Raw genomic sequence first — 12,712 nt, forward strand, 5'->3', positions numbered from 1 at the left:
CTTTTTTTCCAGAACTGGCAATATTTCTACTTCCATATGTCATGAGCTTCAACTAATTTAGGGTTCCAGAACACTTAAGCCGAGGAGTGTTTTGGTTATTTCTTTTTAACTAATAAAGCAAAGAAATATGAGCTGGGACTCAGGTCAGTGGAAGAGCACGTAGGTGTGAAATACTGGCCTCAATCCTTAATACCTCCCAACCCAAGACTAGAAATCACTGGAATCAATGTATGACGGCAATTGAGAACAAAATATTTTATTTCTTTCAATAAAACTATAGTTTACAGTAGTATCTGCTAAATAAATTATATAATTTCTTTTACAAGCAATAAACTAATCACAGGTATTTCAAAGACGATGTATGTACACGACATAAGGCCTTTTATAAATAGATTTGCTTTTCTCATTTCACTAGAAACAGTGAAAAAATCTTTATAGAAGCTAATTTTCTATAAAGTACAGGCAGACCGAGTACACTGATCTTTAAAGGAAACCAATTTAAACTTTCAAAGACATGGGATAAGATCGTAATTTGGCGAAAAGAGCAGAATTCATACTTTATCATCATTTTGCATGGGTGGATTTTTAAAAAAAATATAAGCAAATTATATCTGTATAATCACTGGATGCATGCAAAATGAAAGAATGTCAGCGTCCACGGCGAAATAGCACTTCCAAGTCCGAAAGAGTGATTGGCAACGGTGGGAAAGCGGCTTAAACACAGTTCATGCAGTTTCTTCACAGTCAGCGGGCAACAGCAAGTGAAGGCAGAGTGTGACATTTTTCACATCCCCTCTGCTGATCAGTTTATGGACCAAGGCTTCCCCGATGTTTCTCCAACTTCGAAGTTCAGGTGGTTGGTACCGTGTGGGGCAGGGGCTCAGCCGTGCTCCTTTGGAGAATACCGGAGTAGAGAAACTTCTCTCCCACAGCTGTGCTCAGGACCCGTCCGTGTGCTTAGGTGGTTACCATTTCCATTACTGGGAAAAAAGAGAAGGAAAGCCGACATGAGACAGGAGTTTTGGCGTCAGTTTATCACTCATCCCCAAGACTAGTAACATAAATCCTAATTCCTCCCAATAGTCAGTGCTCCAAGCGCGCGCAGGTAGAGATGGGGTTTCTTAGGCCAGGGGTGCTTTTGCCATGATTAGCTTATTGTACGCTCCCCTGCTGGCTCCACACGTCCTGTTAATTACACCAAGTGTGATCAGGGTCCAGTCCGGACTGCGCCGCAGTGCTGTGAAGAAGACACGGGAGAAAGCGAGGGTGGCCGCTCCTGCCCTCGTAGCGCACAGGGCTTAGGGGATGTGTGTGGTGTCCTGGCCCTGCAGCCGAACAGGACAACTCAAATAGAGTCTTGCATTCATGAACGCGATGCTCACTTCCATCAACATCCCTGTGGCTGGGCGGTAAAAACGTCCAGCAAATACTCAACCTAAAGTGGAAAACATTTAAAACCAGAGCCAGCCACATCAGCCCGTAACATTGTACCATGATATGTGTGGGGAAGCGGTATCACTTCAGTCTATACTGATGTATTAGGTAAACTCTACTAGCCACATGCCAGGCATGGTGGCTCACGTCAGTAATCCCAGCACTCGGGAGGCTGAGGCAGGAGGATCGTTGTGAGTTCAAGGCCAGTTTGGGCTACAAAGCGAGCTCAAGGTCAGCCTGAACTGCATAGTGAGACCCTGTCTCAAAACAAAAAACAAAAAACAAAAAACAAAAATAAAGCCTAAATATTAAAAAAAAAAAAGATAAACTCTACTAGCTACTTAAGTTTACCTCGAGCATCACATGGGCAGTACATTTGTTTATGTACTGACTATCCTGAGGTGTTATTTCAACTAGTTGATTCTTGTTTGTATGAGATCAATTCATACATCTGCTTGTTTTATATTAAGTATTTTTTGCATACTTTAAAATTTAGACATTGTATTTGCCTTTGATGTTTGTTTCCAGTGAAATCTAATAATAAGTTCTGGTTATTTTCTTTTACTAATTTGTATTTATTTTAATTTGTGAAAAATAACCTATAACTTTGTGCTACAACATATAAAAACTGTTCTTTTAAGTACATTAGATATAATTTTTATACTTCTCCTGAGCTCTGTGATACCCTTTTACAACACAAAATGGACAAGTTTGGGACACTGACACTGAATAGGGAGGAAATACCAAAAAACCTGCAAAGAGAAAAGTGAAAAATGGAGAAATGTTAGCACAGCAGAGAGGAAAAGTCTGTGTTACAAAATGGAAAGTCAAAAAGACATCTCCTTGTTGTCAACTATTCACAGTACAGAAATGATGTGGAAAGAAGAAACGAAACTAAGGGGCGAGCTGGGTGTGGTGGCGCACGCCTGCAATCCTAGCACTTGGGAGACTGAGGCAGGCGGATCGTTGAGAGTTCAAGGCCCTCCTGGGCTACAAAGTGAGCTCAAGGCCAGCCCGAACTGCATAGCGAGACTCTGTCTCAAGAAGACAAAAACAAAAAGAAACTAAGGGGCAGGGATATAGCTCAGGGGCACAGCACCTGCCTGGCCAGTGCAAGGTCCTGAGTTTGATTCCTGGTATCCAAAAAAAAAATAAAAAATAAAAAAAAAATAAACTAAAATAATTCCAGTAGTGGTCAATGATTATAACAGTTCTGTGGGTGGTGTTGACAGAGGTGACCAGCATCTAACGAGCTATCCTGTGATGAAAAGCAAGATAAAATATTATTATAAAATATTATGCACCTTCTAGACCAAACAATATGGAACTCATTTGTTATTTATTCAAAACAAGGGGTTTCAAAAAGTCATTTACAATTTAGATTAGGTCTAATAGACCAAATAGTTGAAAAGCAAAACACCAACCAGGACGTCCACTGTTGATGTCTTCAGCATTACATTTACTAGGCAGACATTTCATTGAAATTTACCGCCCACAGAAAAAAAGGAAAGGCCAACATGACAGTGTAAAGTATGTTCTTCAAAGAAATTCAATAATGCAAAAGAACTTCAGAAAGAGACCAGAAACTACTGTCCAGATTGTAACACTGCATTGTGTACTGAATGCTTTAAGATAGACCATACACAGAAAAATTATTGAATAAATTACATAAAATTATTATTTTTAAATTTCTTGTTACCTTATTTTATAGAGATTAATAAAAATGCAATTTTTGGTCATCCTTTGTTTAAATAGTTGGACTGGTAAGTGGTTAATTTCCTAACTCTTATAAGTATGTGATATTATGCAAGTTACCTTTCCTTTAGTCTCATTTGTTTCACCTGTAAAATGGGAGCAACACACCCTATTATATAGGGTAGCTGTGAGGGATAAACTTTTTTTTTAAAGTTTGTTCCATTCTTTTTTTTTTTTTTTCTTGGTACAGAAAATTGAACTCACAACCTTGCACTGCCAGGCTGGCACTTTGCCACTGAGCTATATCCCTGGCCAAACTTTTTTTTAAGAGATGGGGTCTGCTATGGCTTAGATCTAGAACAGCCCCTCAAAGCCTCATGTGTTCAGAGGTGAGACTGGAAGGTGACTGCTTTATGGGGGTGCTAGACTCATCAGTGGATTGATGAACTGATCCAGAGGGGGCTGGCTAGAAGAGGCAGGTCACTGGGGAATGACCAGGAAGGGTATAACTCTTTCCTGGCAGCCCTCCTCTCTCTGCCTCCTGATTGCCGTGACGGGAGCAAACTTCCTCTCCACCATGCGGTCTCGCTGATGGAGCCAGCCGATCATGCAGACTGAGACCTCCGAAATTGAGGCAAAATAAAACCTCTCCTTTAACTCGTGGGTGTGAGGTGCTGTGCCTCAGTGACAAGGAAACTGACTGAGACAGAGCCTTCCTATATTGCTCAGGCTACTCCTGAACTCCTAGGCTCAAGGGGTCCTCCTGCCTCTGATGGTGCAGGTCACCACAACCAGCAGGGATAAACTTCTCCATAGGGAAAACAAAGAGTGCATGGACACGTGACGTCCACAGATACAAATGTATTTTTTTTTTTTTTTTCCTGTAATGGGACTTGAACTCACGACCTTGCGCTTGCCAGGCAGGTGCTGTGCTGCTGAGCTAAATCCCCAGCCCCCATACAAATATAAATGTTGGGCTGTGGTGGAGCTCAGCTGTAGAGCATGTTCTTGGCATGCATGAGGGTACAATCCCCAGCATTCACACACGACCATGGACACCAAAACAGAAAACAACACAACACACACACACAGACACACAACGCAATGCAGTGCCAGGCATATGCCAGTGCCTCCCAAATTGTGGCGAAGAAGCCTGGGGCTGGGATCACAGGTATTGTGCAGCCCAATACTCTCAACGAGAGACTGAAAAACTTGATTACAAAGTTAGAAATAAAGGGAAGGGCCTATGTCAAATAAAGGAAATTTGACTTAGTAATCAATATTTTATCATGTAATTTGAGCTCTGTATGAGTTGGAATTTTTCTAACTTACCTGTTTTGTTTTATAGTTAGATTGCTCCTTCTCACAAGTCTAGGTTAGAAAAGTTTAGGGGTGCAACATACACGGGCATCCGAAGGTCAGTGGTGTCTTCTGAGGTCTCATTTCTTGGGTCACCATCTCCATCTGTCAACTTGACAGTCTCCCTCCCTACTATTTTTTTATTTTTTGGCAGTGGTACTCGGGATGGAACTCAGAACTTAGCAAATGCTAGGCGAGCCCTCTACCACTGAGCTGTAGCCCAGCCCTGTTTTAAACTTTTATTTTGAGACAAGGTCTCACTAAGTGGTCTAGGCTGGGCTGGACTTTACAATCCTTCTGCCTCAGCCTCTTGAATAGCTGGGATTGCAGGTCCTCAACCTACTGTTCTGAAAACATGTTGAGCCAATAGATTAAGATCTGGAATGTGGTTTGAGAGAATCTTAGGGGAGAGATGAAAAACAGGACTTTATACAAATCAGAGTGGTCAGGATGAATAGCACTAAATCGTGCCACAGCGTGCCCATAATCTTGCAGTTCTTACCCTCTAGTTATTACTTTGGGTAATATCTTTTTTCTTTGTGCGTGTGTTACTGGGGGTTGAACCCAGGGTCACATACATGCTAGGCAAATGCGTCCAGCACCGAGCTATGCCTCCAGTCCCTAATGTTCCTTTTTTAAAAAATTAGAACTACACTGAGTTTGGACCTGGGGCCCATAGACACAAGGTCCTTCTATGTCTCTGAGGAAAGCATCAGTTTTCCTTACAGCTATCGAAGACCCAATGGACCTTATTTTGTTTTCCTATACAAAAGGCCCATTTTCTATCAGCAATTTGTGAATTCTGTTTTTCCAGTCCTACTCTGTCTGTTTCCTGTCTTCTCTCGTTCACATCGTTTGGACTGATGTTCTGTCACCACAGGAGCACACAAGCTCATGTTGCTTCACTTTACTCATTTTAGTATGAACTCACAGAATCACCACAGCTCCAGGCTAAGATGTTACAGCGGCTCAGCCCAGCATGCCTCCTCGGCTCTGGGGTCCCTAACTGCTTTCTCAGAGACTGAATTTCAAAACAAAGTTACCACCATTGTGCTCTAGGAGGTCTAAAGTCTTTTTTATTTTTAAACTAAGAATCATTTTATTATATTTATATCTATCCCATCCCAAGGCACACTCGCTCGGTGATAAAGGGGATTTCTCTTTGGATGGGAGCCTGACAGTAGCAAGATTCCAAGGCTCATGAATACACACCCTGGCGCTGTGTAGAGATCAGGCCGTGGCCATAAGAATGCAGTAAAATGATATCACTTGGCGGAGCTGAGGTCTAAATTTCCTAGCTTTGCACATAGATACTGGACTTGGAAACAGAAGTTGCCCCTGAGCAACAGCAGGGGCTGACAGATAACAGACAACCCCAGAGAGGAGCTGGCCCTCGTCTCCCGTGTCTCTCAGGAAGAACTGAAGATTAGTGTCTCGTTTCACAACTGTTAGTACAGCAGCAATATTTTAACAGAGTTCCCTGCCTGATGAATTTGTTTTCCAGAGACCCGAGAGAAGCCTGAGGGCACCGATGATTTATGCAGTCTGACAAGTCTGCGGGGGACTAGCCAGCGCTCCAGTGACCCCTGCTGACTGTAAATCCGAGCGGCTTTCTGATCGTCTAATATATCACGCAGCTCTGGAGCTGCAGCAGAATCCACTCTGACCCCTGCTTCTGCCAGGCTTGGAAAACGGAGGGAGCAACACGGGGCTGGAATCATGAGGACGAGGGAAGGGAAGGAAGCAGCAGGTGCCTGAGGCCAAGAGCGTCCAAGCGCAGGAAGGAGGAGCTGCACCCCCATCGGGCCTCCGATGTGTAGCTGCTTTGTTCCTCGGGACAGCCTCAGCAAAGCAGTACAGCAGCCACCCCTGGGATTTAGACAGTCTTTTCTTCCTGAAAGGCTCCATATTTGCATTTTATCGTACTTCATCCTACCCCTGCTTGGGGCTTCTGCAAAGCCACTATCACCTGGAGGCTGGAGGCATGCGGAAATATAGCGGCTGTAAGTGACGGTCCCTCAAAGGTTGGAAGTGAAGCAAGGACTTTTTGCACCCTGTACTTGACACTCTGGTAAAGTTGCGGTCTAAGCAGTAGAAGCCGCATTTTCTGTGTGGAATCTTCAAGCTGCCCAGGGCTCTTTCAGAGAGACTCAATTGGAACTGGCCTTGGTGGATGAGAAGGGCATGCTTGGATCTGCACGGAGATCAGCACCTTCACCCCGCGCACCACTGTAATTATAGCCTCCGGTCGGCCTGAAAGGCCTGAGACGCGGGGGCTGTCGAGTGAACTGCCTTTGACGTCTGAAGAACATGCCCCCTGCTGAACTTGCACGCACAGCCCTGCAAGACTATAATAAAGTACGTGGAGTGGAAAGTCTATCGAGCCGCACACTCTTAATTAGATTTCAACTCAGAGACCTCAAAGACGCCTTACCCGGACCAGGGGCAGCGCTGCCTTCTTACCAGTAGATGGCAGCAGAGTGTTTGCTGGAAGCAGGAACTCAACTGCAAGCCCAGTTATCACCCTGAGCGTGTAGGACAATAGGGTTCATTTCCCTTTTGCTTGTAGACCACAGGAAAAGTGCACTTGATTCTAACTGCCAACTCTCTTAGGAGGGGAACTTGAGGGAGTGAACAATTGTCTCCTACAGTGACATGGAGCTCAGAACTCAAGGACCCTGTGAACAAGCTCTGCGGATCTCAGCCCTGAATGTGTGTGGAGCTTCTTAACATGCCAAGGCCTTGGTCCACTCCCAAGGGTTCTATTTCTAGCACACACCACGCCCCCAACAAGGCACTGAGTCCTTTTACCTGACAGCTATTTATTTATTTATTTATTTATTTATTTATTTTTTTTTTTTTTTGGTTTTTTTCCGGTACCGGGAACCGAACTCACGGCCTTGCACTTGCCAGGCAGGTGCTTTTGCCGCTGAGCTAAGTCCCCAGCCCCTTACCTGACAGCTATTTATAAGGAATCCAACATAATTTGGAAACCTCTACCCAACCTCACAGGAACTTAGCCAGGGAGAAGGAAAGTGAATGGAAAATTGGGCCTTCTGTGTGAAGGAGCAATTCACGGGCCTCAGGAAGGCCATGTGATGGGCTAGCAGCGCTCCCGGAAAATCCTTGTCAACCTGGGCCTCAGAACATGCCTCTTTGTAAATAGAGCCTCTGTAGGTATAATTAGCTAAAATGAACCATAGAGGACTAGGGTGGGCCCTGAGCCAATGACTGTCCTTAGAAGGAGGCAGGGCACAGAGAGTCCCAGGGATGAAGAGGAGGCAGAAAGGGGGACTGTACAGGTCAGAGATACAGGACACATGGGCTCACCAGCGGCTGGCAGAGGCAGGGAGGGATCCTCCCAGAGATCTCACGGGGAGCAAGGCACTGTCCACATCTTGCTGCCTGGCCTCCACACTAGGGGGCAGTGCCTTTCTGTGGCCAAGGCCACCAGTTTGGGGTAATTTGCCACGGCAGCCTTAGGCACGAACACAGGCAGAGACAAAGCCAGCAGAAGCCAGTCCCCACATCTCCACCCCCGGCCTCCTCATGCCATGCATCACACTCCGGCTCTAGATTTGATTAAATGAGCAGTCCTTGAGCATTTTCCCATTCTGCCTCAGAGCCCAAGACAGGAAATGATATGAACAAAGAGAGTCCTATTTATGAGGTCCCTGAATGAGACTTAAATTCATTTTCCTAAAATTCTCAGCTAGTCCTAATCAGGTTCCTTTGAAGTATGCTATTTGTTTCCTGCAGGTTAAGGGCCTCCTTAGACCTCAAGCTCACACCACTGGAGACTGCTCTTCCCAGACGCTCTTCTCCCCGGAGCTGGAAAAGCTCAGGAGAATGGTAAACACTGGCTTCCTATGACAAGGAAGAAGACAAATGGAAACCAGAAAGAGAAGCAATAGGGAGAGTCCACAGGGATGGGGGAAGGGAGAGAGGCCAATTTCAGAAAGCAAAGAAAGAAAAATAAGCTGGGCGTGGTGGTACACGCCTATAATCCCAGCACTTGGGAGGCTGAGGCAGGAGGATCGTTGCGAGTTCAAGGCCAGCATGGGCTACAAAGTGAGCTCAAGGCCAGCCTGAACTGCATAGCGAGACCCTGTCTTAAAAAGACAAAAAAAAAAAAAAAAAAAGAAAAAAAAAGAAAAATAAGAGGGCAATCCACGGGGACCTGGACCAAACAGGAGACTAAGGCAAACTGAAAGCCAGAGCTAGCTTTGAACAAGGTACACAATGAGGTGGCCTGCGAGGCCATGCATCACAGGTAGGACATAATGGGAAAATGCCCAGGTACCACAGCTTTGCAAAGTATCATCCAATCCACAACTCCGGGCCTGATTTAGCTAGAAAGCCAGTACTGTATGCCTTCACAACTGCAATTCCAATTCTCTAAGATAATCCTTCAACAGCAGTTTAATGCTGTTAAGAAAATTCCTACAGCACCCTCCTAATGCAGACTGCCAGGCGGCCACTTTACACTAAATCTTGTGCCGCTCTACTTCAAGGACAGAAGTTACCAGTAATGCCGTGGGGCTCAGGCCCTGACTTCCATTCTGAAATTCTTTCACATGTTTGAAAAGTACTATTTAGTCAGTAACACAAGGGTCGAACAATCCTGGGAATAAGCCAGGAGCCTATTTCACCCTTTGGGAAGCACTTCAGTTCTCAGCAGTGTGATCACGCGGTGGAAGGAGACGGCATCTTCCCTGCCAAAGCTGGTGGCTGCCTTTGCTCCTTTCTATTCTGCTCACTAAAACCTACACCAAGCCTGGTGAAAAGCCAGCTCTCTCCCAAGAAGCAACGGAACCGCCACTGTTTCAAATAAACACCCTTCCCCCTGCTGCCGCCAACTCTGGCTCAAACAAGAGAGGATTAGAGACCCACTACTTCACGTGCAAGTCATTATCCTCAGTGCCAAGGGATTCACATCCAAAAACACAATTTCTCCTGCCAGAAAAGTTCCACTGAATTTTCGAAGATTCCTGTGCCCTAATTTAAAGTGTTTTCCTTCTTTTTTCCTCAGGTGTCCCCCATGCAGAATAGCACGATGAGCTGTTAATCATTTTCACTTCTCCGCCACCTTGCTCCCCTGATCAGAGTATTATTAACCACTCCCCAAACACATCAGGTAATCAAGCCGTCCAAGAGCTTCCCATCAGAGCACTAACTTCCAATACTGGCGGGGCCCGAAAATGGCTTAATTCTTTCATTCGCTTCACCCACAGCGAGTCTTGATGAGGCACTGAGGGAGATGAAGTTACCTTTACAGAGAGGACGTTAATGTGGGAAGTGCAAAAGGGCAGAACTTAGGATCTGAATAAGAAGCAGGCAGACACCGCGTGGCACCACCTTTCAAGCTTCTAGCTTATTAGAGATGCAGTCTCTTTATCTCCCACTTACCCACCCATTTCCAGCAAGGCTTAAAAGGACACTCTCCCACTCTGTTTTTCAGTGGAAGTGGATTTTGTTGGTTGTTCTTTTCTCACTGACAACACATTGCGCTCTACGTCAGACAAAGAAGCTGCCTTAGGAGCTGAAATAACAGCCACAGCGACAGCTCTCCTGCCTAAGGATCTGTGGGACCACTCACAAAGTGAAAGCTTGTTCCGCTATGAAGCCTGTGTGATTATCCATTTTACATCAGTACGACCCGCTCATCTCTGCTGTGTTCTTTTAAATACCCTAATCTGTGTCATCAGCTCAGCATTCAGCAGAAAAAACATCTTTGGTCGCTGGATAAAGTCCTCTTAAAAAAAACCACCTCCGTTGATTTGAACATTTGTGGACGGGGGATGTAGCTCAGTAGCACAGCACCTGCCTGGCAAGCGCGAGGTCGTTAGCTGAATTCCTATACCAGAACAAGAAAAAGAAATAAAACAACAACAGCAACAAAAAGCATATGTAAAGATTCAGAAAGCTTGGAAGTCCACAGTGTGGGGGTGAACGGCCTTTTGAAAGCAGGGCAGGATGGCTAGGGATGTGGCACCTGAGCAAAATGCATTAACAAGGTTGACGGCACAATTAGTTGTTTTTTAAGTGACAGATTCCTTTTAAATTTCATGTAAAATCACAGGAAAAAGCAGAATAGTTGCCCTAATTCACATGTACATGATGTGAGGTGAATCCTTAAAGGAACATTTCATGTATTAGCTGATGGGCACAAATCATTTTGGTTAAAATTTCCTTTTTTTTTGTGGTCCTAGGGATTGAACTCAGGGGCACTCTAACATGGAGCTACATCCCTGCCCTTTTAAACCGATTTTTTAATTTTAACACAAGGTTCCACTAAGTCACCCAGGCAGGACTTAAGCTTGCAATCCTACCTCAAGTTTCCTAAATTCTGGGATTATAATCATGTGCCACCACACCTGTTTTAAATCTGCATAATGTAAGAGTGATGTAAGCATCATTATTCATTAGCGTACAAATAAAAGCAGCTTATCCTTGCTAAGCTGTGTCTTGAAGAGGAGAAACATTAAAGCGAAATCTGACTGTATTTGGTGACAGCACTGAACAGTCACCACAGTGGCTTCCAACTGCCCTTCAGGCAAAGATGGCTCAGAGGCAGAGCTGTGGGATTGGGTCAGGGAGGAAGGAGAAGGGCCAGTGGTAAGGGTGGCTTTCTTTTCTTGGGCTTTTCTTTTCCATCACTCATTCATATGTAGAGAAAAACAAAAATATCACAGGGGAAGCAATGAGTGGAATCCCTTCAGATTTGGGAAAATGCACAACATAGAAAAAAAGTCTCCAGCATGAGAACACCTGCTGGAATTACAAGTCAGCAGTGTAGAATGTTCCAGATGTACTGCTGTGAAGTGTAAGGTTAAAGACTGTGAAGGTTTATGGTGGAGAAGGGTGGTGATGAAACAGCAAACTTTGGAGAAACAATTATAGCTTCTTTAGAAAACCTTATTTCTTGGGGCTGGGGATTTAGCTCAGTGGCAAAGCGCCTGCCTGGCAAGCTCAAGGTCATGAGTTCAATTCCTGGTACCGCAAGAAAAACAAAAAAAAAAACCAAAACAAAAAAAAGAAAACCTTATTTCTGCAACTTCTTGTAACGTACAATGAGTCAGAATCCATCAGACCTGGGAGGGGTTTCACAGATGATTTAATAAACCCATTTTACAGATGAGAAAATTGAGGTTCAGACAGTATGACTCATTCAAGGGGCAATGGTTAGTGGGAAGCAGAGACAGGCACAGAGTGCAGGTGTACATTTCTTATTAATTTATATCTTGTGTGGTTTTGAAGGTGTGAAGTTAAAAAACTAGGAAAACTGTATGGTGGCCATGAAGTCAAACTATTTTCCTGATAACATTAACATGCTCTTTACCTTTCTATTCCCATTCTCTCTGTACACAGTGGAGCCTCCAGAGGTGAAATGATGTATCACATTAGAAAGACTGGTGCAGAAAATAGATATGAGAGTCCAGCTTCTTTTAGGAAGCTAGGTGTTCGGCATTTTCAAAAATGTAAACAAGTGCTGCTCTTCTCGCTATATTTAATTTTGCTTTGGAAAATTATAGTTATATTCATAAAAGTGTTATTTAAATTAATACAATACTTATTATTTAAATGAGTTAATACATATTTTAAATTTTCTCAGTTTTAATTTTGAAGACACAATCCATATAGGCAAGTGCTATCTGAGCCAGTGGCACATGTTGAATCCCAGCTATGCAGAAGGCTGGGGCAGAAGAACTGTGAGTTCAAGGCCAGCCTGGGTAACAAAGTAAAAAGCTGTCTTAAAAGAAAAGAAAGTGACAAAAGCTCCTTGAGATCCTCAAAAAATTTTAAGGCTATATTGGCGTGCTGAGATTGAAAGCTTTGAGAGAGGTGGGGACATAGCTCAAGGCACAAGCACCTTCTTGGCAAGCACAAGGTCCTGAGTTCGACACCTGGTACTAAAAATAAATAAATGAATGAATGAATGAATGAATGAATAAATAAATAAATAAATGAATGAATGATTTGAGAACTGTTGCATCAGATCGTTAAAAAGTAAGCTAGAAAGGAAACAATTAGAAGTGAATTTTTTCAGTCTAAGGTTCTGGGGATTGAATCCAAGGCTTCCAGCATGCTAGGCAAGTGTTCTACCACTGAGCTTTATCCTTAGCCCTAAAAGTAGAATTTTTTTTTTTTTTCCTCCGGTACCGGGAACCGAACTCACGACCTTGCGCATGCCAGGCAGGTGCTTTTGCCGCTGAGCTAAATC

General features: G+C 44.1%; 1 protein-coding gene across 1 annotated transcript in view; it reads right to left on the reverse strand.

Moving 5' to 3' along the window:
* Window positions 1-231: 231 nt before the first annotated feature.
* Pip5k1b (phosphatidylinositol-4-phosphate 5-kinase, type I, beta) overlaps window positions 232-12,712 on the reverse strand; it is a 294,854-nt gene continuing 282,373 nt past the window's right edge. The window contains exon 15 of the mRNA XM_005388578.2: window positions 232-980. Within this exon, the coding sequence (XP_005388635.1) occupies window positions 978-980 (3 nt within the window). The 3' untranslated portion in view covers window positions 232-977. The remainder of the gene's footprint in view (window positions 981-12,712) is intronic.

Source organism: Chinchilla lanigera, unplaced genomic scaffold (genome assembly GCF_000276665.1).
Source record: "Chinchilla lanigera isolate Chin_1 unplaced genomic scaffold, ChiLan1.0 scaffold00033, whole genome shotgun sequence".
Classification (NCBI taxonomy): Eukaryota; Metazoa; Chordata; class Mammalia; order Rodentia; family Chinchillidae; genus Chinchilla; species Chinchilla lanigera.